This window comes from Cuculus canorus, chromosome 1, assembly GCF_017976375.1.
Source record: "Cuculus canorus isolate bCucCan1 chromosome 1, bCucCan1.pri, whole genome shotgun sequence".
Taxonomy (NCBI): Eukaryota; Metazoa; Chordata; class Aves; order Cuculiformes; family Cuculidae; genus Cuculus; species Cuculus canorus.
The window spans coordinates 44,424,482-44,450,181 of NC_071401.1; the positions used below are offsets into that span (position 1 = coordinate 44,424,482).

At 40.9% G+C, this 25,700-nt stretch overlaps 1 protein-coding gene across 2 annotated transcripts in view; it reads left to right on the forward strand.

The window, feature by feature from the left end:
* SLAIN1 (SLAIN motif family member 1) overlaps positions 1–25,037 on the forward strand; it is a 43,119-nt gene extending 18,082 nt beyond the window's left edge. The window contains exons 3-8 of one of the 2 annotated variants that reach the window (XM_054056720.1): positions 3,082–3,231; positions 6,886–7,035; positions 9,201–9,539; positions 18,868–19,032; positions 20,954–21,254; positions 23,964–25,037. In XM_054056720.1, the coding sequence (XP_053912695.1) occupies positions 3,082–3,231; positions 6,886–7,035; positions 9,201–9,539; positions 18,868–19,032; positions 20,954–21,254; positions 23,964–24,039 (1,181 nt within the window). In that variant the 3' untranslated portion in view covers positions 24,040–25,037. The remainder of the gene's footprint in view (positions 1–3,081; positions 3,232–6,885; positions 7,036–9,200; positions 9,540–18,867; positions 19,033–20,953; positions 21,255–23,963) is intronic. The other variant, XM_054056722.1, reaches the window with a different exon arrangement.
* Positions 25,038–25,700: the final 663 nt, after the last annotated feature.

A 25,700-nucleotide genomic window follows, 5' to 3' on the forward strand; every position in this document is an offset into this window, starting at 1 on the left:
GATCTTTAAGGTCCCTTCTGACCCAAATCATTCTGTGATGCTAACTTTTTGTCACAAATTACCAAAACCCACTGGTAATTGCATTCTCACTGTCTAACCTATGTTAAGAGCTTGAGAAGCCATAGGATTTAGGGTAGAAAACAAAAGGAAAATGTTGACATATATTTCATAGAGTCATAGAATGGTTTTGATTCAACGGAGTGAATCGTATGACTAATAAGTATCAATCCTTTGCTGACCCTTAAATACTATGAAGTTTTAATTTAGGCACAGTGGTAAAAGAGATCTATCTAGAGGTATATCTAGAGATTTAGTATATAGAGAGATTAATGTAGATAGAGTTTCTTGGCATCTTTGTCCTTCTTGCTTTGAGAACACATGCTCTTTGAAAGAAGAGTTTGGAATCTGGTTTGCCATAAATTCTTACGATATTCTCAGTGTGGGTTCTTGCTTTTATAGCCACAATGTCAGTTGCTTTTTGCGTGGCAGGCCAGCTCACAGCAGTTATTGTAGAGAGTAATGAATGATGTTTATTTGTGCTGCACAGTTGACCACATCTGGGAATGAGAACATGCTGGCAACTAATTGGCCTTGCAAATGATCAGACTGCTGCAAAACAGGGCCTTGTGTTAGGGAGAAAAATAAAATCACAAGGAACTGACATCCCTTGCTCCTTACCATTGGTTTCTAGTGAAGGTAACAAACACTAGCTGTGGATATGATATTGAGATCTACTCTCTCGTATGCATTTCTCTCAATGAATGCCTCAAATCAATTTGTAGTTATTAACTTCTTGTCAGTTAATATCATCCCCAGCAATCTGTGTTAATTACGAATTTGTAGAGTTATGTCCATCAGCACTTCCTCTCTTTTTTTTGTCCTGGAACATTTGTGTACTTGACTTTTGAAATGATCATGTTAGGGAATGTTAAGGACAAATAGCCCTGTCTGGAAGTCTGTGTTGTGTTTCTTGGCATCGAGCTGTTTCCTAGAATTATAGAATTGAATCATAGAATGGGTTGGGAGGGAAAGAGACCTTAAAGATCATCCAGTTCGAATCCCCCTGCTATGAGCAGAGACACCTTCCATTGGATCAGGTTGCTCAAAGACTCATCCAACCTGGCCTTGAACACTTCCATGGAATGGGCATCCACGACTTCTCTGAGAAACCTGTGCTAGTGCCTCACCACCCTCACAGGAAAACATTTCTTACTAATATCTAATCTAAATCTCCCCTCTTTCATCTTAAAGACTTTACCTCTTGTCCTGTTCTTGCACACTCTGTTAAAGAGCCCCTCCCTAGCTTTCCTGTAGTCAAGGAAGTGGTGCTGATGCTGCTCCTAGTGATGATCTTGGTCTTTTAGGTTTCTTTAAGCTTGAAGAAACTAGAATAATCACACATGAGGAAATGGCAATAATTCCTTTATGAGGGGAGAGCAAAGATCGCAATTTGCATTTTGTTATCTTACTAATGTGTAGTTCAGCTCTCTTCCCACAGAGACAGCCTTGCAGATACTCCCCTTCCTCAGCAGACTGCCTTGTGCTGGTGCTGGAACCAGGCAGTTGCCTTCACTCCAAGCTTAGTAGCACAAATTGGAAGAGCAGAAAAGTCTGTTTATTCCTTACAAACCCAGGAGTACCTTTGAGTGAGTCAAAGCAAAAGGGAGTAGAAGGGAAATAGCATGTTCTGGATTGATGATGAACTGATGACCCCAAAAATTTGCAATGATGTGATTGACAGCCCGCCAGCAAGATATGGTTCCCTGCTGTTTCCGTGGCCACTGGTGGTGATGTTAGCAAGAAAGAATAAAGTTCATGTACCCTACTAAAATAAATCATTTTGGTCACACTAGAGTTTTAAAATAGAGAGGATCTGAATATTATTTGAATATCTGTGAGTGTATAAAATAGCACCTATCAATAGGTTCAAATAGTGGGGCAGATTTTGTTGTATTACCTATAGTGGAGAACAGCTTTTGAGGGCTTTTGACCCCTTTTGGTTTTGAAAACTGTTTTGTGGCATCTGTTGCTGCCGAGTACACTACCTAAGCACGAAGGTGATGCCATTGATTTCTAAGTTAGGTATGGGTATGTTCCTAGCTCCCTCCCTTGTGTTACTGTACACTAACATCTATCAGGACAAAATAGATTCTATGACAAATAAACATGCAATATTATAATTTGGTTTTTATCTGTACAAACTTTGCTTGTATCTGGATGGATTCTCTGAAAATCACATTTTTAATTTTTTTGCCTTCTACTTAAAGCAACTTTATAGTATTTTTCTTTCCCTGAAAAGCCTGTGGATATTTTTTAATTTATCTTTATAAGTTGTGTTAAAGAAACAGGCCAACAAAAAGGCAGTTGTATTCATATTTTACTGGATGAGCTAAGTAAAAGTAAATTAAATAGGCCTTTAGATTTTTTTGCCTACTCTGACCTCTTTGTGAGCAATATTTATTAAAAAGAGGTGCTCTGTTCTTCTGTTTGCTTGCTTGATTTTCCAAAAACAGTGAAAAAAAAAATCATGCTTACGTAATCAGGAATTGGATGTTGTAAAAAGAGAAGGAAAACATAGTAGCTTAAAAGCTTGCTATGGGATTATGGTTGTTTTTAGCACTTGATGGTTAAGCGTCTTTTACTGCTATGTCTCTGAACTCCCATAACTGATAATTTAACTGCTAATTCGGTTGTGTGATGATTGCTATGAATAATTCCTTGAAGAGCGCTACAAACGTCATCTGTGTTTCTCTGTTAACAGGAGTGGGTTTTACTTCCTCTGTTACTTTGTGTGTTGGTACAAAGCAATGTGTGTGGAAGGTATATACCAAAATGGCCTATACAGAGAAAATGGTAAACAAGACATACTTGCTAGGAAACCTTTTGGAGCACACTCTTAGATGTAGAAGGCTGTACTGATTTTCTGTTTTCCTGCTGAACTTTGACAATTATTTTCCTTTTGCTATAAGTAAAAAGTCTATAATAAAAATTAAGATTAGATTATTTTTCTCTCTAACAGCACTATTCTGTTTATAACCATAAATGTTTTTTTTTCTTCCTCCTCCCTTGCATCCATAACAGCCAACCGATGGCGGAACCTCTTCTCTACACCTGTCTCCTTGGCTTTTCCCTATAGTCCTGTTGCGAGACTCACTCCATTTACCAATGGCTTTAATAGTCCCAGCTTCTCTAAAACCTCCAGTAAAACAATACTAACACCCGAACGGACAGGTAATGCTTCTGGTTTTATTGATTTACAATGTTTACAAAAATGCTTAATTTAGTCTGTTCTTGGTAACATTTAAGAGCAACACACTGTTCAGATGACATGGTCAAGTAAGCATGGTGGTGTTGGGCTGATGGTTGGACTTGATGACATTAGAGGTCTCTTCCAACCTTAACAATTCTATGACTCTCGTCTCAGAGGGAGATCTTTTAAAAAATGATCTAGAATTGGCAGTTAACTGGCGGTGTAGGTTGTCTGCTGTGTTACACAGCATGTTATAGTAAAGTGATGCTAGTTAACAGAGCCTATTTCTCAATAACGATTTAACTTGGAGTATAGTTACAACTGTGTCAACTTAAACAGTCCCCAGCTTTGTCTGCCCTTTATTACTCATTTCTGCCCCTTTTGTCTACGGAAACATTTATGCAACTGTGTAAAGAATTTATAATAAAAATAGCTGGCAGATCATGGCTGTTTTCAAGCTGGCATTGTTGCTACTATCCAAGATTTTTTTTTCGTTTGCCACTGATTTGCTGGTCAGCAGGAGGGCACCTGAAGAGCAACATAAAGGATCTCCAGTCAGTCAGTCGGCTTCACTGGAGACCCAGCTTAAGTGCATCTATGCAAATGCACATGGCATGGGGAATAAACAAGAGGATTTAGATGGATGCACATCTACAGGCCTATGATCTCATTGGCATCACAGAGACATGGTGGGATTGATCCCATGATTGGAGTGTTGGGATGGAGAGACACAGGCTCTTTAGGAAGGACAGGCAAGTGAGAAGAGGAGGGGATGTGGCCCTCTATGTCAGTGACATAGCTCCACCTGGGGATGGATGAGGAGCCTACTGAGAGCCTATGGGTCAGGATTAAAGGGCAGGCAAAGACAGGTGGAGTTATAGTGGGGATCTGCTAAAGGCCACCTGATCAGGAAGACTGAGTAGATGAAACCCTCTAGAGACAGATAGGTGCAGCCTCACGTTTACAAACCCTGGTCCTCATGGGGGACTTAAACTACCCTGATGTCTGTTGGAGGGACAACATAGCAGGGCACAAGCAATCCAGGAGGTTCCTGAAGTGCATTGATGACAACTTCCTTCTCCAAGTGATAGAAGAGCCAATGAGGAGAGGTGCTGTGCTGGACCTTGTTCTCACCAATAAGGAAGGGCTGCTGGGGAATGTGAACCTCAAGGAAAGCCTTGACTGCAGTGGCCATGAAACGCTGGAGTTTGAGATCCTTAGGGCAGCGAGGACATTGTGCAGCAAACTTACTACCTTGGACTTCATGAGAGAAGACTTTGGCCTCTTCAGGGATCTGCTTGGTAGGGTACCATAAGATAAAGCCCAGGAGGGCAGAGGGTCCAAGAAAGCTGGTCAGAGATATGAACAGTGGGACTGGAGGCACCTTCAGCCAGTTTGCCAACAACATCAAGCTGTGTGGCACAATTGACACACTGAAGGGAAAGGACGCCATCCAGAGAGACCCTGACAGGCTTGAAAAGTGGGCCTATGAGAACCTCGTGAAGTTTAACAAGGCCAAGTGCAAGATTCTACACCTGCATCGGGGCACTCCCAAGTACAATTACAGGCTGGGCGGAGAATGGATTGAGAGCAGTCCTGAAGAGAAGGACTTTGGGGGTGCTGGTGGATGAGAGGCTCAACATGAGCCAGCAATGTGTGCTCACAGCCCAGAAAGCCAACTGTATCCTGGGCTGCATCAGAAGAAGTGTGACCAGCAGATCGAGGGAGGTGATTCTGCCCTTTTACTCCGCTCTCATGAGAACTCACCTGGAGTCCTACATTGACTTCTGGAGTCCTCAGGGCAGGAAGGACATGGATCTGTTAGAATGAGTCCAGAGGAGAGCCCTAAAGATGATCCGAGGGTTAGAGCACTTTCCGTACAAGGATAGGCTGAGAGATTTGGGCTTGCGTAGCTTGGGGATAAGGGGACAGGGGACACCTTAAAGCAGCCTTGCTGTACTTAAAGGGGACATACAGGAAAACTGGGGAGGGGGTCTCTATCAAGGAGTGCAGAAATAGGACGAGGGGTAATGATTTTTAAGCTGAAAGAGCTTCAGATTCAGTATTGGGAAGAAGTTTTTTCCTCTGAATGTGATAAGGCACTGGCACAGGTTGCCCAGAGAAGTTGTGGATGCCCCATCCATGTTGGATGAGGCTTTGAGCAACCTGATCCAGTGGAAGGTGTCCCTGCCCATGGCAGGCTGGTTGCAGTTGGATGATCTTTACGATCCCTTCCAACATAAACCATTCTATGATTCTACGATTTTCAGGGTACAGAGGAGTTTCAGTAAAAATACAATCATTCTATGGGCTGTAAGTTGCAAAGAGTTGCATTTTTCCTTCTTTGCTACAGGTATTATGAATTGATTTGTATCTGTGACTTCTCTTAAGCTGCAGTTGTAGTGGAGAAAACAGTCTTCTGGGGAAGAGGCATTAGAATTTTACTGCTGGCTGAAATGGGTGTAGTGTCAGGAAGTTATTAACATCAGCGTCACATTATTTTCTATACAACACATTAAATCAGTGCAGAAAGCCCTCTTTGGGATGTGGGCACTATGGATGAGATACAGCTCCAGACTGAACACCTGGTGTAAGTGCCTGTGTGAATGAGATGTCTGAGTTCCCCTATTCAATGGAACGTAGTTTAGGCCCTAAATGAAGGCATCTTGTGCTATTTGAGATACCGTCAGGTATGTAGTCTGGCTTCCGACTGCTGCTCCAAAAGGGCACAGCTGTTCCTACCTCCGCAAACCTCGGTGACCATTGTAACTTGCAAATTATATAAAGCAAACACGTTTGCTCCTTACAGTCCTTCCAAAGCAAAGCAATCTCTGCGTGTCCTTTTCTGTTGGAGGTGTTACTAGAAAACAGCTGAATTTGGGATGAATTTTTGGTGGGTGCTTTGAGCAGTGCATACACTTCTGCACACCCAGTGACCCATCGTCACAGCAGTTCTTGCCCTGCAGGCTGGTGGTCCAGAGGATGCTAGAAAGTGATTTATTTTTTATTTGAAGAATTTTTCTTTAAAGCTGGGCAACAACTAGCTCATGCAACTAATGGCAATTTAGTTTATTTTTTACTGTTGTGCAGGGAAAAAGAAGACTCCAGAGCCCTCTCCAAGACATAGCTCAGTGAGGGCAGCAATACCTTCTCTGTTGCTGCATAATTCAGTCTTAATTGTTAAAATCATTGATTTATGTGGTGATTATAAACAATTAAAGCCCAGTAAAATTTAGATAAATGGCTCTGATGTGGAATCTGAGTACTGAGCAGAAGCTGGTGACACATACATGCTTGATTTTCAGAACAGAATAGGGAGAACCACAATCCCATAAGAAAGATTCAAATGCAGATGTGTTTACACTACATTAACTAATCTGAGCTATATCAGAACTGTGTTGGGTAAACTATTCATTGGGCTATGTCCTATTTTGGGAACAAGCAGAGGAATTTATTGTGTGTTGCTAGACTTAATACGTCTGAGCCCTTTGTTAATTGTTGGTGGATTGCACTGCACTTCTGAAGATTGTAATACAGAACGTATTTTAAGCTGCGGTAACATAAATGGGCAGATAGTTGTGAATGAAAGCGTGCCAAATGTATTCACAGACTAAAGATTATGTTTGCTTACATAGGTTATATTTCTAGAAGTTCCCCTTTGAGCCCACAGTCATCAATAGACAGTGAACTGAGCACCTCAGAGCTGGAAGATGATTCCATCTCCATGGGATACAAGCTGCAGGACCTCACCGATGTTCAGATCATGGCTCGTCTACAAGAGGAGAGTAAGTGGCTTTTTTTAATTTTTCAGAATAGTCTGATAAAGATTTCTCAGTAACAGTCATAACTGCTCCAGTATGGTCTTGGTCAAGTGGATCTTTCTTAAATGGTGTCACTTCTTGGGTGACAGGTGGAAAAGCTCTCCATCTACAAGGAGAAGATGCGCATTTCAGGTTAATGATACTTTAAAAAATGGGTCTTTCAAAATCTGTTGCTTATATATTTCTGAATCCCAGCTGGTAGCTCTATAACCGCTGAATATGTCTAGATTTAGAAGCTTTATAATGTCTTGCCACATTAATTAAAATAATTTTATTTCTTCAGAGGGAAGATGCTAAAGCATTTTTCTCATGCATATGTTTCATGAGAGAGGTAAAAATAAACAGCTGTCATGGATTTCTCTGTCTCTACTTTGATTTTCTTAATTGTCAGATGAATTTTGAAATTAATCCCACTTTAAATCCTGAATTGCGGCATTTAAATTCAGCATTTTGTTTCAAGGCTAGTGATTATGCACAGATCTGAGCCCTAATCTATTTGACATAGATTGTAGTTTGGCTTGATAGTAATTTTTGGAAAATGTCTTTATTCATAAATAAAGGATATTTTGATTAGAAGTCACTCAAGATAGTAAATGCAGTGTCTCACTTCCTATTAGTGCCAAGTGAGACATCAGGAAGGAAATGATGAGATGGAAAAATGAGAAATTCAAAGATAATGATGGAAGGAAAATGCAAAATAATGAAGAACTGAGTGAAATGAAAAAAATGTGAAGAAAAATCAGAGCTGTGATCTGGCTTCAGCAACCAGGCTGAGGAGGTCAGCATGATCACTTGTCAGCAGATGAATTCCCCAAGCATTTGTAGCAGTTGTTGTGTTCGGCATAGAGATTAGCAAGCGTGAGATTTCCCAAGATAACCGAATTCTTAGCTGGCAAATGCATGTGGTCACAGCTTGGAAAAATTCTGATATTGTATGAAGGTTCTAATAACTAATAAAACCAAATATGACTATCAAAGATACGAAGGATTGTATTACCTAAATGACGGCTGCACTGATCTCCTTCAGCGTGGGGTTTAAAAAAGACTTCAGCAACTTACCTCTTTAAGGAAAAACACTATTTTTCTTCTAAATGTCAGGTGAAATGGTCGTATCTCAGCCTTGTAGCAGCATCTGGTACACGGTGTTTGCACATGTGTTGGTCGTTGTCCACTTAATCACATGGAAAGTGGTAGTGTTATATGTGCACACAGGCCTGCTTTCTTCATGGCCAGGAGTAGAAATGCCCACTCAGGGCGGGAGGGGAAGCTTATTAAGTATCCATCCTGAAGCAAAGACATCTGTCAAGGATGAGGGCTTTTTCTAAATCTAAGGAATCTGTTATCTGCAGCTGTTGGTAGAATTACTGAGCTCCTGGAGATGTTACATATGCTCCCTTTTTTCCCTCGCTACTGTGCAGCTGGGGAAGGAGGGGGATGTACAAGAGATATGGACGTTTCTGTCTCATTTGACGTGGACCATATATGCCCTGCTGGGGCAGTGCTAATAATGGGATGGTTTTCAAAACCTGCCATTCTGAGAAGGTGTAATAGGATGAGTAGATGTCTAAAACACAGCCATGTTACTGCTAAGCCTTGTCCATGAGACTTACTGCTGGCAGAAACGAATTCTGGTCCAGAGAAGTTGGACAGCCAGAACGTTTACATAGATTGTAAGTTTAGGATATGTCATTGTCAGCATTTTCATTGAAAAATTGATAGAGTAAGTGTTATTTCCTCTAATTTAGGGTATTTAAAAGTTAAATACTTAATACTCATGTAGTCTTTCCATTGTCGGGGAAATAGGCACCTCCTAAAAGCAGTTCATCTAACTTTAAGAGAGGCATATGAGATGTCTCGCAGGTACTGCATTTTGGAGATGTCTGTATTCTTTTTTAATTTTTATTAAAAGAGATCTTGAGGGAAATAGCTCAGGCTTAGGTGCTTGAAACGTAGATACTGAAATTTAGATCAGATGAATCTTACGTCAGATCTTCAGCGTGGTGACATTGTAAATCCAGTTCTTGCTGTAAAATTATGTCTGTTTACTTGCTTATCTTTCAAGATTGAAGTGCATGTGAAGAGTTAATCATTTAGCAGAAGCCAAATTATCCTTTTCTTGGAATTTACAGGCCTTAGGCAAGATTACGCTTCAACTTCAGCATCTGTGTCAAGGCACAGTTCGAGCGTCTCTCTGCACACGGGGAAGAAAGGGATGTGTGGTGACCAGGAATACGATCGTTATAGTCTTGAGGATGAAGAAGAGTTTGACCACCTCCCACCTCCGCAGCCACGGCTGACTCGCTGCTCCCCCTTCCAGAGAGGTATTCCTCACTCACAGACTTTCTCCAGTATGCGGGACTGCAGGAGGAGTCCTACCTCTCCGCACTTTCCTTCAAATACGTATCAGCAGCCCTACTACTCTCCTCAAGCCCAAACTCCAGAGCAACAACCAAACAGGATTAATGGAGGTGGGTCACATGCTTTTCTGAGAAGTGGTCTTTTCTCTGGGTGAAGTGCCAGTGCTGTTTTAAAGATCGAGTTTTTTTGAAGTGAGTGAAGTGTGTTCAATGTATGACAGCTAGATCAGGCAATGAATGGTGACAAGCAATTTAACCCTGTGCAAATGATTGGACTATGTTACTGTTAAGTAATTTGCTATATAATGTAATCTGTGACCTAGTCATGAAAGTTGTTGCTTTAGACTGTTTCGAAGTGCTGCAGGTACGACCACAAGTGAACAAAGAAGAAGAAGGAAAGAAGAGCGTCTTTCAGCAGGCTAATAGTTGGTTAGAAGAACTGATTAGGCTGCCGAGCATGTCCTACCTATGTCCATGATGGAGACAGTAAAACATAAAATGGAGTTCTCAGATTTTTCGTTCCACTTCTTATTGCTGGCTTTGCTGGTAATGTAACTATGTTGTGAATCACAGAATAATAGAATCATAGAATGGTTTGGATTGGAAGGGACCATAAAGATCATCCAATTCCAGCCCGCCTGCCATGGGCAGGGACACCTTCCACTGGATCAGTTTGCTCAAAGCCTCATCCAACCTGGTCTTGAACACCTCTGGAGATGGGGCATCCATGACTTCTCTGGGCATCCTCTTCCAGTGCCTCATCACCCTCACAGTAAAAAATTTCTTTCTAATATCTAATCTGAATCTCCCCTCTTTCATCTTAAAACCGTTCCCTCTCATCCTCTGATAGAAGAGCCCTCTCCAGCTTTCCTGTAGGCCCCTATTTAATATTGGAAGGCTACTGCAAGGTGTCCCTGGAGCCTTCTCTTTTCTAGGCTGAACAAGCCCAACTCTCTCAGCCTGTCCTTGTGTGGGAGGTGCTGTAGCCCTGGGATGGTCTTTGCTGCCCTCCCCTGGGTTCACTCTAACAGATCCATGTCCTTCCTGTGCTGAGGACTCCAGAATCTGCAGTGGAACTTCTGGAACTTTACTCCTGTTCCAGGCCTGGTAGAGAAGGCTGCTGGAGTAGTGGGATGTCACTCCTAAACTACCATGAGCCATTGCTGCTCTTTGAAATGCACTACAGAGTCTCTGGAATGTCTGTTTCTCAGTGCTTACTCAAGACTGAAGTTTCCCTCTGTAGTTGCTGTTACCTTCCTTTCATTCCTTATTATGATCACAATTTTATTCCTCCTGCTGCATCTTCATTTCCTGTTCCTTCTGTCTTTTCACCAAGCTAATTCAAACCAGTCAGTTTTCAGTCAAGATCTTGTTTGTAACATTACAGGTTACAACTTACCTTTGGGCAAGAAAGTAAATGTGTTCTTTGAAACAGTTGCTATTTATAGAGTTATATAATGTTTTCAGTTGGAAAAGACCTTTAATATCATTGAGTCCAGACAGCAGTTCAGCCCTGCTAAGTCCATCTCTAGACCATGTTCCCAAGTACAGCATCTACTTGTCTTTTAAAGACCTCCACGGATGGTGACTCAACCACCTTTCTGGGCAGCCTATTCCAGTGCTTGACAACCCTTTCAGTAAAGAAATTCCTCCTAATAGCCAACCTAAATTGCCCTCTGGCCATTTCCTTGTGTCCTGTCACTAGCTACCAGAGAGAAGAGACCAGCCCCCACCTCGCTAGAACCTCCTTTTAGGTAGTTGCAGGGAAACTCCCCTCAGCCTCCTTTTCTCCAGACTAAATGACCCCAGCTCCCTGAGCCGCTCTTTGTAAGGCTTGTGATTTAAACCCTTCACCAGCTTCGTTGCCCTTTTCTAGGCACGAGAGCTACATGTAGAGCAGTACAGGTATGCATGTTGCTTTCCTGACAAATACAACATGACAGGTTGGTGCCGAAAGCACTTGCATTCAAAGTAGGACATGGTGTGGAAGTGTAATCAACAAGTGGCAGTGTATAAAGCAGGCTGAGGTTAACAGAGGGCAGAGCTATGTGGGTATAACATGTGTGTCATGTTATTTTCAGTGTTATTTTTCTTGCTGGTGAGATGCAAGAATGAAACAGCACTGAAAAGCCTGCAGAAAATCTTCTGGGGAGGTAGAAAGGAAAGTTATGGGATGTTTTTGATTGCAAGAATAAGGACAATATGTGGTGCTGTCATCTTTTTTATATGGCCCCCAAACGCTTTTTGAATAATTTTTTCATGTTCCTTGTAACAGAATTGTAGAATGGTTTGGTTTGAAAGGGACCTTAAAGCTCGTGCAGTTCCAATCCCCTTTGCCATGGGCAGGGACACTTTCTACTGGATCAGGTTGCTCAAGGTCCTATCCAACCTGGCCTTGAAAACCTCCAGGCATGGGGCATCCATGACTTCACTGGACAACCTGTTCCAGTGCCTCACCACCCTCACAGTAAAAAGTGACATCCTGATATCTAATCTAAATCTCCCCTCTTTCAGCTTAAAATCATTACACCTTGTCCTATCCCTGCACTTCCTAATAAAGAGCCTTGAGCCAGTTTTCCTACAGATGTCCTTCAGATGCCAAAAGGAAATACTGTGATCATCATTGGCTGTTGCTTCATTTGGAAAGCTGCAAATGTTTTTTTTCTATTTTATTTCCAAGTACTCTCAAGGCAGATACAGAAAAGCAGTATTTCAGGGGCAATAGGTTAGCGTTTGGGCATCAGTTCAGAGTAGACTAACATTGATTTGTGTGTTTGGAGACATGGGAAAAGGTCTTTTCTTTCTGATTTACGAAGTTTTTCTACTCGTGACTTCTCTTGTTCAATAATAAAGGGAGAATTTGCTGTGGGAAATTATTGCAGACTCTATTAAAAAAAAGGAGAAGAAAATGTTACTTAGTCATCTTTGAAGTTATATTGAGAATAGTGATTAGTGGGGAGAAGTCATGGAAGGATAATGAAAAATCTTTAATTTAGTGTAACTATCTGTGGAGGGAGACACATGCCTGTGAAGCCAGAGTGAGAGGAAAGAATAATTCTAAATAAAATGGAAGTGTACAGTGTTAATAAAATGTAGATATTGACAGTTATGAAGAATGGTGTCTCTCTCATAAATGAAAGACTTGGGTTTAGTTCTAAATCCGTATTTGCATTTTTACACACTGAGCTCCATGTTGTGTCAACTGACGATTCCACTGACATTTAACTAGACCTTGATGTATTTGGGGTGCTATAAATGTTATAACTATAACAAATGTAATGCAGACACTGAACTCAGGTCTTTAAAGATGAGGAAGATAAATTGATCCCTTGAAGTAAACTTGTTATTGAGACTATAAGTATGTTAAGGATTTCAGAACAAACTGAGTATCTACACCACATGGAACGTCATATTTAAAATAGAACAGGACAGATTTTTTCCTTATGTTTTTCCCCCAACTTATTTGTGCGTACAGTACAGATAAGGCAAATCTGAATTTGCAGGATTGTTTGAAGGATTTAAATACGTGTAAGGAACTGTTAATGTAGCTTAAACAGTGGTATAGATTTATCTGAGATACTAATAATTATGATTGGTAGCATCGTATTGCTTAAGGATAGTGCACTTTTGACAAGTCTTGTGATCCTTTCATTCAAAGAAACATTGACAATGCTTGCAGAGAATAACAATGAATGAATAAATGTATATTAAGACGCTTGACTAGAGTGAACTTAGACTCTTCTCCTTGCAAGGAGAGCCTCGATGGGTGAGTTATCTTGGGAGGGAGATGATACATAGAATCATGGAATCATGAAGCCATTAACATTGGAAAAGACCTCTAAGATCAAGTCCAACTGTCAGCCCAACATGACTGTACCACACTGACCATGTCCCAGTGTGCCACGTCTACACACTTTTTGAACACCTCCAGGGATGGTGACTCCAGCACTTCCCTGGACAGCCTGTTCCAGTACTTCACCACTCTTTTGTAAAGAAATGTTTCCTAATATCCAATCTAAACCTCCCCTGGCATGACTTTAGGCTGTTTTCTCTCATCCTATCACTTGTTACTTGGGAGAAGAGACCAGCATCCACCTCACTACAGCCTCCTTTCAAGTAGTTGTAGAGGGTGACTACATAAGAAGAAGCGCTACAGAACACCCAGTCTGGCAGCTCACCAAGAGTGCACCTCTTCTTTGGCAGCTTTGCCCTGAGGGCAAGGTCTATTTGCGTGCTACATGGACATTAATCTTGGGCTGATGATTGTATTAGGTCAAGGAAGGAAAAAAGAAGCGATTGAATGGGGGCAGCGACCGACAGGGCCTGAACCAGAAGACAGAAGGCAGATACTGACTGTGCTGGTGTCCTGCCAGAAAGAGAATAGACAGCATCAGGGGAAGTAGTTCCTGGAAAAAGTCAGATCTGAAGCAGCTGGGAAAGAGACAAACTGCTGTGTTTACTGTAATTTTGTGTAACTTTTGACAAAAAAAGTGTAAACGTACAGTAGTCAATTTTTGTTGTGTCATTCTGCTGCACATCTGTGAAACAAGGGTAATATGTGCCACCTAAAGAACATTCATGAAGTGACTAGCAAGCATGTTTATATGCATGGACTATTCTAAGAAGGTGGCAATATCCAAGAGCTGGTTATTAACTCCTTTGCATGACCCGTCCTTGTATTTTCTTCACACTTTCAGATATCTCAGTAGGAGGGTGTCTGTAAGACATACTGTTACATCTTAAAGAAGGCTGGGACAGATGAAGTTGTATCTCTGATACTTTATAGGGCTGCATCATATTTAAACAGCGTATCCTTGTTTTGGCCTAGATTATAGTTAAGACTCAGTAGTTGATCACAATAACTTTGGATGCTGTAGAAGGTGCAAGTCTTTTGGAATTCTTGGTGTTAATAGCCACATCTTCCTAACAGAATGAACTGTAAGCAACTGATGATTTTTGAGGTTTCCCGCTGAACCAGATTAGTGCATGGGAGGGAGCAGAATCTGTAGCAGATTTCAGCGTTCAGCATAAACATCGTAAACTATTTGGGCAGATTACTTCTCACCTGAGAATACATCTCAGCTCTACTCTGTTGATTTTCTCATCAGTTATAGGAGAGTGAAGAGCTCTAGAAAGGGAAGGTTTGCTACTAATGGCTTGGAAAAATGTTTTGTTTTCATCTCATATATTTCCAGCAGGTTTCTATCTAGTCATGCCTCAGTGGCCTGAAATAATATTAAAATCATATAACTTCCCCCTTCAGCTTCTGTATATCAAGCTCACAAGAGCCAGCGTGTCATAATTTAGCCCTGGCCTGGCCTAATAGGCAGCTCAACGGGAGCAGTTTTGGTGGTCACAATTCCCTTCCTCCGCTAAGGAAAGGGGAAAGGGAAACGAGAGAAAAAATACTTGTGGGTTGGAAACTAGAACTAAAATACCTTTACTGAAATAATAATAATAACAATGAAAATACTATTAATAAGAAAATATTAAAATATATACAAATACACAAAATTGCCCTCCCCCTTCCAATAACTACATCACCTCAGATGCTGCAGTGCAGGCATGGGGCAAGGTCCTGGGCTGGACTTAGTGGCAGGAGGGAAGTGGGCTCAGGAACTGGACTCGGGAATGCATGGGCCAAAGATAAGGGCAAAAAGACAGACAAGATCCTCACTTCTCAAAGAAGAGAGGCCGACCCCTGTGATCCCTCAGTTTTATACTAAGTATGATGGGATGGAATACTCTGTTCGTCACTTTGGGGTCACCTGACCTGTCCACTTCTCCCTGTAGGTGGGACCTTTTTCACCCCTTTCACTGGTGGCATTTCACCAGCTCAGGAATGGCCTTGTTTTCTATAGGAATAAGTATAAGCAATGGCCTTTCTGCATACCAGTGCTCCGTGTTATCACTTCTAGAGAGACAGCTGCCTGAAAAACATGCAGTTAACTTCCAGAAAATGAGGTTACTCAGATAAGACTTAGCTGAAGTTAGAAAACTGATTCTACTTTAGCTGAAACCAGAATACAGTGTTTCATTTACAAAGTGTCTGTAAGACTCTTTCCATTGTTCTTAGGAGGGGAACATGTGACAGAACAAACTTCAAGAGATGAAAGGGATCCCAGGAGATGAAAGCTGCAAAATTCTATCAAGACAAGCCTTTCTGGGTTTTCCCCAAACACAAAACTGAGTAGCTATTTTCATTGCTTTTCAGCACCATTTATCTCAGTAGACACAAGAACCCATCAAAGAAGTAACACAGATGCTCAATGAATGAGAATTTGCAGGTGCAGCAGGAATGTGCTGCCAAAGGACTGAATCAGCAGCACAGCACACTGCTGCAATGGGAAGGGACTAATGAACAGGAGGCAAAAGACATGAAGGAATCCAAGCCGGTTCTCTACCTATTTTTCCTGCTGTTGTACCTGCATCCACTGGACAATTCAAAGAGCAGATCACGCCTGCAGTGGCCGATGCAGTCCCTGAGTGGAAAATCACGTAAAGCCCAAGGAATTCTTGCTTATATGTGGATAGTATTAGACAAAAAGCTATTTTCTGCACTTTTGTCTTCCCTAGCACCATCCTACTGCTCAAACCTTTTTTGCCAAGTACTGTAATGTTAACCTGGGATTTAAAGACTCGGGGTTTTAAAGGGTAGGGTAGGGTTCCAAAATTAGCAGTAGTTACAGACATCCCATATTCATGAATTTTCTGCCATACCGAGCTAAGGCTTGCATCATAGGAAGAGAGTTCCCTTTCCAGTCTGCAAAATCATGAGTATTTCAGAAATAGGGATGTATAGTAGCTGTATGGATGCCATTTTTTGCTTCCCCAGGATACTGTTGGAATCCTGGTAGCTGTTTTGTCATTGTTCTATCAGTGATGGTAGTACTTACCAGATACTACTTACCAGGTAGTACTTACCACTGAAGCACAGTGATAATCCCTTTGCTAATGTTCGTTGCTGTACCACTAGCAGTTTGAGGTTTCGGTTGGTGGTGAGACACGGAAGCACCTCTAACTATTTGATGAAGGGTTACCCTTACAATGGTTCTTTATTAGGATTTGGCTATACTCTAGTTTCTGGGAACTCAAACCTTGCATTTTTTTACTTACACTACACTCTTCCCTATCTCACCTCCCATACCCACTGTTTGGTTTCAAAAATATGAAAATATGAAAATATTTAATTCATGGGCATTTATAAACTGTTTCCTAGACGGCGATGGTTTTCTATGTCAGACTGTCTGTGGTAACTGAAAGTCAGCCTTGGTTAGGATGGAGGGGAAAAAAATCTCTTTGTTACAGGACAAGTGTGCATGATACAGTGTTAAGGGTAGGTGAACACTAGTAATTGGGACTTGGGACACGCAAATATGAGAAAAGCTGGACCTTTGAATCAATCATAGAATAGCTTGGGTTGGAAGGGACCGTAAAGATTTATCTAGTTCCGACCCCCTTGCCATGGGCAGGGACGTGTCACACTAGATCAGGCTGCCGAAGGCCCCATCCAACCTGGCCTTGAACACCTGAAGTACAAGGATGTTGCACTTGAAGTTCAAGATGTTTTTGATTATTTGCTGCATTCTGTACGGGTTCTGATCATGAGGACTGATCATAAAAAACAGCTGGAGTTGCAGCGTTGCTGTACCTCAGTTTACTGGAGAATATATTGCATGCATTGAAGTTGCTGTTAGTGACTACTAATACATTGTATACATAGAACTGTACTGTCACTTCTTATTACTCGTCAGTTGTTAGCAGCTTTAAGGATTAGAGGTGATGATGCTAAATGATGGTGCTTAATAGGTTATATATTTATGTGGAGTGATAAACAGAGATTCCTAAGTCAATTCGATGTTTCTGTGGACTTGCCCTGTGTGAGCTTGGGTGACACAAAACAACAATTATAAGCCGTGTGTGATATGTCATTCCTGTGGATAAATTCAAAACAGCAGTCTTGAAATACCTTGCTTGCCGTTGGAGAGAGCAGTCATAGCTGCCTGTGAGAAGGCAAGCTTTCTGTTGGCGTGCAAGGGCTGGAGGCAGTTATCTGCCAGGCACTGGAGCCTATGGCAGGGCCAGGAACTGGTGGCTTCCACACTTATGATGGTACCAGGAAAACTGAAGCAAACTTAGCAGAGCATAGAACTTGTGCTCCTGGACCTGGCCAAGAGGCCAGTATCTGTCACGTTGTCAATGACAATTTAATGAATGACTCATAATTTCCCCACAGTGGTGCTTTACTGAAGTCTGTCATGTCATAGGAGGCCATTCAGACCAGGTCATTCAGTGTGTGTCTTTCTGGCCCTGGCCCTGCCAGTCTCGTCTAATTATAGAGAACTGAGTTATCTCTCTTTGGCCCCAGAGCTGAAGAGACCAAAAGAGATTCACCTCAGATTATCCAGTGCTGTTGTGGTTGGGAAGGCTTCTTGAAGTGTCAGGCTTGGTTTCAGCTTCTGTCTCCAAATCCAATAGCGTGGGAGGGCGTGCAGACATCCTCTGACTTCTCAGACACTTGCCTTAGCTGTTGAACCTTGGGGCATTTGCAGCTTTCTTTTTGTAAGATGTCCTACAGGCCTATTCTGAAAGTGCCCGCCAAATAAGGCACCATGAGAGTGAGATAGGAGAGAGAACAACCAGAGTTGACAATCATGATATCAACCCAGGGCTCTAAGCATCACAACTGTCAGGTTTTGCACATGGCCACCTGCAGAAACTTAAGATGTTTGATTTAGACTAGATATAAGAAAGAAATTTTTTACAGTGTGGGTCATGAAACACTGGCACAGGTTGCCCAAAGAGGTGGTAGATGCCCCATCCCTGGAAACATTCAAGGCCAGGTTGGATGGGGCTCTGAGCAACCTGATCTAGTTTGAAGATGTTCCTGCTCAATGCAGGGGGTTTTGACTGTATGACCTGTAAAGGTCCCTTCCAGTGCAAAGCATTCTATGAATCTATTAGTAAGGTTGGATATTGAATGGAATTTTTTAGCATCAAAGCAAGATTTAGTCACTTAGGATTGATTCCTCTCACCTGTCTTTAGACGTATACAGCGTAGATATCTGTGTCTGACTTTGTCACTGCAGCTTTGCTTTGTATTCACTGCAAAGAAAGAGGCACATTTAGGGCAGGATTTGTCTGACCTACTTTACGCGTTTATGTGAAACTCATCCTTATTATGACACTCTAGTGTTTAAACCCATGTGATTCCAAAACTGTGCTGCTTATTGGTGTCTTTAAAATTATTTGTGAATAATGATGCTGTTAACAGCCATCAGAAGGGTTGAATTAGTTAATATTCTTTCTGCAAAGCAAAACTTTTCTTTGTGTCAAAGTAGCTGTTTTAATTGTTATTTTGTACAGAAATTATTCATAGGCTGCTTGTATTTGTTGGAAATTCTGACATGACTATGGTTATTGTTTTCTTCTGCTTCAGATAAACTTCGAAGAAGCATGCCTAACCTCGCTCGGATGCCGACTACCCCCACTATTAGTAGTAACACTGGCTTTGCCAGTTCTCCAGTCACTGTGAGGAACAGTCAGAGCTTCGACTCCAGTTTGCATGGAGCGAGTAATGGGATTTCAAGGATGCAGTCATGTAGTAAGTACCCATGTTCTCTGCCTGAGCTTGAGGAATTGATAGAGTGGTAAAATATATGTCCCAGTACAAAATGAAAAGCAGGCTCTGTTCCTTTTGCACCAGATTTTAATATAGCTCAGGATTTCCAAAGCTTCTGTTTTGGAAAGGAAATTCTGCCAATCTTTTTTTGCAGTATTGAGAGTTTCATCACCTCCTTTGTTTTTTATTTGCCCATCCATTTTGTGTCTAAAGTTATATAACAATTAGTAGTAGTAGTATTGTAGAAGAACCAGTAATGCAATTAATTCATATAAGCTTACATTTTTAGTTTTGGTCCTAGAATTGAAAACTGCCTTTCTGGATAATTTATACAATGCTGGTTTTACAGTATGCTACATAAATACTGCCTTAAAATACAGGACCTCTTTCCTACAGAAATTGAGCCACTTTATTCCAGGCAAATATGGTAAACATAGGATTATATCCTCAAGTGTAAGATACCTGTTGAGTGCGGGTATTAAAACAACGCTGTAACTAGTTTAATTTAGATGACTTCTTGGTGGAAGGGTGGAGGGAGTATTGATCTAGCGGATATTGGATTATTAATGTAGAAGGGGACTGAAGTATATCAAGATCCAAACTAATCTTCTCTAGCACACTGGTTGAAGTACTCTCAGAGGAAATGGAAGAAGCGAATTTCATTTGACAGAGGCAGGAGAGAGAATTAATTGAACTTCTGCCTCCCATGTCCTGTGAGGTTTTGGAGGGAGAAGTTGGCAAAACTTTATCCTGTAGGTGTTTTCTTTCAAATTTGAGCAGAATTTACAAATGTCTTCAGAACCATTAAAGTGTGTCTTTTCTGGAAAATGTGCTTGACTGCTGGATTTATTTTGGTTTATTTTTGTCCTGTTTGAATAGGAGAATGGAAGTAGTTTCTCAGATTCCCACTTGAATTTGCATGGTGTCGAGAGTTTAATTTTATTCACTCTTTTAAAAATACCTATTTCTCTATGTGTTTATGTTTATATATATATATGTGTGTGCATGTGTATAAAATGCGTTTCTTCTGAAGTAATTTTTTAAAAAACATTTCCAATCAGTGGCTGTGCTGGGGTATTTAAGGAACTATGTTACGAGAAGTTCCATAGGAATATATTGCTGGTATTGTTTTATTGAATCACACACCTCTATTTTTTCTGTTTCTTTATATTAATTTAAGGTGTCCTTTTTCAAAGACTTGAGAAAGGATTGGCCTGTAGGTACTCTGCTACTTTATGTGCTTCAGGTTTGACAGTTTGCTTTTGATATGTGGACTCAGAAACAGATGCCGGTCTGATGTACACCAGAGGGCAGGATTGTGCAGAAAATCTATATATAAAGCTTCTGGAACCTGTAGCATTGATTTTAGATGACAGTTCATGTAACATCAGCTTTGGAATATGCTCTTATATTTGAGACCTTTTTATAGCCTTGTTATTTATTTTATACATAAAGCTTAGACTTCTGTGATGTTTTATAGGGCTTTAGTGCAATGTTCCTTAACCAAGATGCAGTTATTGCAAGCAAGCTGACAAAAATCTCGATGATCTAACAGTAATTAATTTATAGCTTGAGCAGTTTCTCCTGCTTAAAGCTCTAATTGCATTGGTGGAATTAGTGTGCTTCTAAAGGCTAATGAAACCTCTTTGAGGGGAGAAAGACGGATGAATATGGGGCGGTATTTTTCTTCAGGATGAGGATGGAACAGGGTGCTTTTAGTTCAATGCAGCGTTACTGGATACAGTATTGCATCTAAGGGAGTTTTCAGTGGTTTATAATTAGCAAGTAAATTACATAATTATGTGTTTATCCCTATTCAGATCTATCTAGGAATGAGCATTACTACCTGGCCTTGCCTTTTGCATACTAACCTTGTTGCTTCCTTCTCTATTGCTCTTTACAGTTCCGTCGCCAGGGCAGCTTCAACACAGAGTTCATAGTGTGGGACATTTTCCAATGTCTGTCAGACAACCTCTCAAAGCTACTGCCTACGTAAGCCCAACCGTACAAGGTAGCAGCAATAGCAGTAGTAGCAGCAGTATTCCAGTGTCCAACAACTTACAGGTATATTCTAACACTGGGATCCCGATGCCAAACAAGACTGCCAGTCAAGGGATTGTAGGGCGCAGTGCTCTTCCAAGGCCATCACTGGCCATCAATGGGAGTGGAATACCCAGAAGTAAAATTGCACAGCCGGTTCGAAGGTAAGAGTCAATTAGGCGTCCTTCCCTAAATGAATGGGTTTGGTTTAGAGCGTGTGAAGGGGGGTTCTCCTGAATGTGAGGCTAGGCTGTAAAAAATGGAGAGTTTCTGGATCCCAGTGCCGAGTCACTGAATGAGTGAAAATTTCTCTCAAGAAATAGTGATGGACAATGCCAGCTGGTGGTTCCTAGTAAACCGTGATCATTGATAGAATGTAATCCCATGTAAATAAGAATGGATTGCCATCTATGAATAAGAAATAAAAACAAATGGAAATCTCATACCATTGACGTATGTGATTTGCCTTCTTCCAGGCTTGTGCTATTTGACGAGCAAATCTTAGAGTATTCAAATAGAAAGAGCTGCATCCGTGTTTTTGCAGAAGGCAGTATACTGTAAAAATGCTACTTGTGACATTACGGCATTGTGAAGAAGGAAATATCCTGGATAGTATGGTCTTGGGTTGAACCAGCATCTTTTCTATTCCAGCTGGGAGGCAACGGGCAAACAGGGAATCCTGAAGGAAACACATGAGCTATACTGTTGAGGAAATGTATTCTTGCATTTTTCCAAGAGAATTTAATCTCCAAATCACTTTTTTTTTTTTTTTTTTTTTTTTTAGGGCAAGCAATAAAATAAGCCTGAGGAAAGAGACTGTGTTCTAATCAACTTATCACAGCTGGGAGTTAAACTCGGCTATATGTTCTGTGATTAATAGATCATGACATTTCTCAAAAAGAAACTTATATCAGTTGTGTCACGGAATCATAGAATTATTAAGATTGGAAAAGACCTCCAAGATCAATTCCAACTGTCAGCCCAACACCATTGTGCCTATTAAACCATGTCCTGAACCACCACATCTACACATTTTTTGAACACCTCCAGGGAAGGACACTCTGCCACCGCAATGGGCAGCAGGTTCCAGTGCTTCACCACTCTTTCAATAAAGAAATTTTTCCTTGTATCCAGGTAAAACCTGCCTTGGCCGGTTTTACTTGAGGCCGTTTTCGTTACTTGGGAGAAGAGACCAACCCTCGCCTTGCTACAACCTCCCTTCAGGTAGTTGTAAAGGACGATAAGGTCTCCCCTCAGCCTCCTCCAGGCTAAATGGCCCCATTCCCTCAGCCAGTCCTCATAACCCCTGTGCTCCAGACCCTTCCCTACTCCGTTGCCCTTCTCTGGATATGCTCCAGCCCCTCAAGATCTTTCTTGGAGTGAGGGGCCCAAAACTGAACACAGGATGTGAGGTGTGGCCTCGTCCGTGCCAAGTACAGGGGGACAATCCCTTCCCTGCTCCTGCTGGCCACAGCATTTCTGATACAAGCCAGGGTGCTGTTGGCCACCTTGGCAAACTGAGCACACTGCTGGCTCAAGCTCAGCCACTGTCAACCAGCACCCCAGGGTACTTTTCTGCCAAACATCTTTCCAGCCACTCTTTCTCAAGCCTGGAGCGTTACATGGGGTTGTTTTGACCCAAGTGCAGGACCTGGCACTTGGCCTTGTTGAGTCTCATGCAGTTGGCCTCAGACAATTGATCCAGTCTGTCCAGATCCTCTGATGAGCCTTCCTGTCTTTAAGCAGATCGACATTTCTGCCCAATTTGGTGTCATTTTAAACTTTAAAATTTATTTACAAAGGAGTTGTGAAGCTTTGGAAGAGGCTGCCCAGGGAAGCAGTGGAGTCAAAAAACATGTAGACATGACACTTTGGGACATAGTTTGCTAGGTACGGTGATGTGCTGACAGTTGGACTTGATGATCTTAGAGGTGTTTTCCAACCTTAATGATTCTATCATTCTATGATTCTATGATATCAAAGATAAGTGATCTTGCAACAAAGTGGAGTTGTACAACTTGGCTGAACCTAAGTTTAACCACCTTTTTATTTAAGTCCATTTGTTTTGCTCATAAAAAAACCCAGTCATAGCAGAGAGGCAAGAAGCTGCTCTGGTGACTGATTTTAACTTGCTGACTCTTATCTGCCTTACAATGTACCTCTCCCTTTTTCCACCCCAAGGGTATTTGAAAGAGGGAGGAGGCATCAGTAACTCACAGGAGAAGTAGAGAAATGAGAGAACAAGGCTTAAGAACTGGTATTGTAAGAAACAGTTTCACAGAGCTGGGTTACTGTATTTTCTGCAAATTGTGGTGTAACTAAAATATGTTTTTGGCAAATCAGAGAGAGCCTGCATCACCACCAGTGACTTAAGAGATCTTCAGAGTTCTTCAGCCGATAAGATGCCTAAATTCCTTAGTGTTAGTGCATAGGGTTTTAATAAAGTGCTGTTTTTTTATGAGCTTGCTGAGCAAAACACCTTTGTGGACAGTATTTCCCATCAGATCTCTGTTGTCTGTTGTGACAAAAAACAAACAAAATATTTCTTATTGCCTTTAGCCCAGAAGAACCAAATTTTCCCATTTAGAGGGGTCTCATGCATCGTGAGAATTATTCACCAAATTCCTTTTTACAAAACTTTTATCTTCTTGAGATCAGTAACAGAACTGGGATGTCGTTGGAGGTGGCCTTAATTTCACCATAGCACTTTCTATTCACATTAGCATAGAGCCAGAAATACACTTGCTTGGATTGATGTCTCCAAGCAAGCCACAGAGGCCGCCTCACCATAGAAGTAAATGGTGTTTTGTACCTTGATATTTCACAAGAAATATGACTCTTGTCTTTTTTTTTTTACTATCTGTCTAATACAGTTTTCTTCAGCCACCAAAGCCGCTTTCATCACTAAGCACCATGCGGGATGGAAGTTGGAGAGATGGCTGCTATTGATGAAGGATGCCCATCAACAGAGGAGGACAAATAATCTGGATTTCATTACCCAGCTGGCTGGGTAACAATGATTTGGGAAAGGAGGGTCATACAGTATTATTTCCCCTGGGATTTTAGTATGTAATGATCCCTGATACAATGTCATTTTAAAAAAATGAACATATTTTCAAATACTAAATATTGCACTTAATCAGTTCCCTGACCAGCAGTGTTGTTAGCAGACTAGTGATGGCAGTGTTGGCATTTGGAACTGAAGAAATTCTTAGAGATGTGCAAAGTACCAGAAGATTTCCTTGGAGAGAACTAGGAAATAATGCTTTTGGGCAGCTTTCCCGTACTGAAATTCTAAACTAATTTACTCAGTGTAAAGACATCATGCGTTTTATTTGGAATTTAGGGGGACTTATATATGTGCTTGATTTTTTTCTAGTGTTTCCAGTACATTTTATTTTGTATCCTTGAGTTCATTTAAACTTGCCTGAACCTTGAACAACAGAGAGATAATTTAACTTTTCTGTGCCATAAATAATATTTTTGGGATAATGTACTTTTTTAGCACTAGGAACCTATCTTACAGAATCGTACCATTGGCAATATGAAGCAGTATATTTATGTTGCAGAAGCACAAAACAAGTAGCATTCACTGGAAATTGCCTTCCAGCTGGCTCAGCATGGTTTCGTTGGTCTTTCACCATTTGTTCAATTGTTAATTTATTGTCATAGTGTTTTATACTTAAAATGGCAGCATAAGTCACATTGCACTTACAAAGATACAGTGATCTCTAAAACTACAGTTGGTTTTCAGTACTTTATGACAAAGAGTAAAATTGTAATGTTTTATTAACAGTTGCTTATTGAAAATGAGTTTTAATGTGAATAAATCTTTTTGATAGATCTTTTACAAAATCCACTTGCACTAATCAATGCTTTCTTATAATGGCATATGACTTAATATTTGACTACAACTGTGTAAACTGCTGTTTTGGAATGTTTCAGAAATAAAGAATCTATTTCAGCAATAATGTTCTTGAGTGTGCAGTGTAAACTTTGTCAGAGTTTAGTAACTGACATCTGCTTAACTCCTGATAGTTTTATTACTGAGCATTTAGATTGTGCTGGGATTTTTGCACAGGAACAGTTTATCAGAAATTTTTTTTTAATTTCTGTTATGAAGCTGTAGTATGCATAGAAGACAGGTAAGTATTATTTTTAGATCAATCTTTTTATGAGCTTAGATTTTTTTTCTTCAACGTAATGTTTGGGTTCTGCAAGTGCAGATGCAACTGGCAATGGGAAAGAGAGATTGCATACCAAGTGGGTCTTTCACTATGGCTCTGAATTTGCTCGAGGACCTGGTTTTCTTAAAAGAGCAAGCTAAAGTAAAAGACAAAGGAGAAGCATTTATTGATTAAAGCCTTCATTACACTGCCAAGTAACTGTACAGTACAGTTGTGCAGTATCTCTATACAACTTCATGTCATTTAACAGAGATAACAATTTTTCACAATTTCATTCTTTTAATCCAGTTAAAATCCTCCCCCCCAAAAAAAAAATAAAAACAGAAGAGGATATGAAGAAATATTCCAGCAAGGAAATTATCTCTGCACAGGTGAGTATTTGAGGAGCAATGCACCATACTCATCGTGTTCGTAAGAGGATTT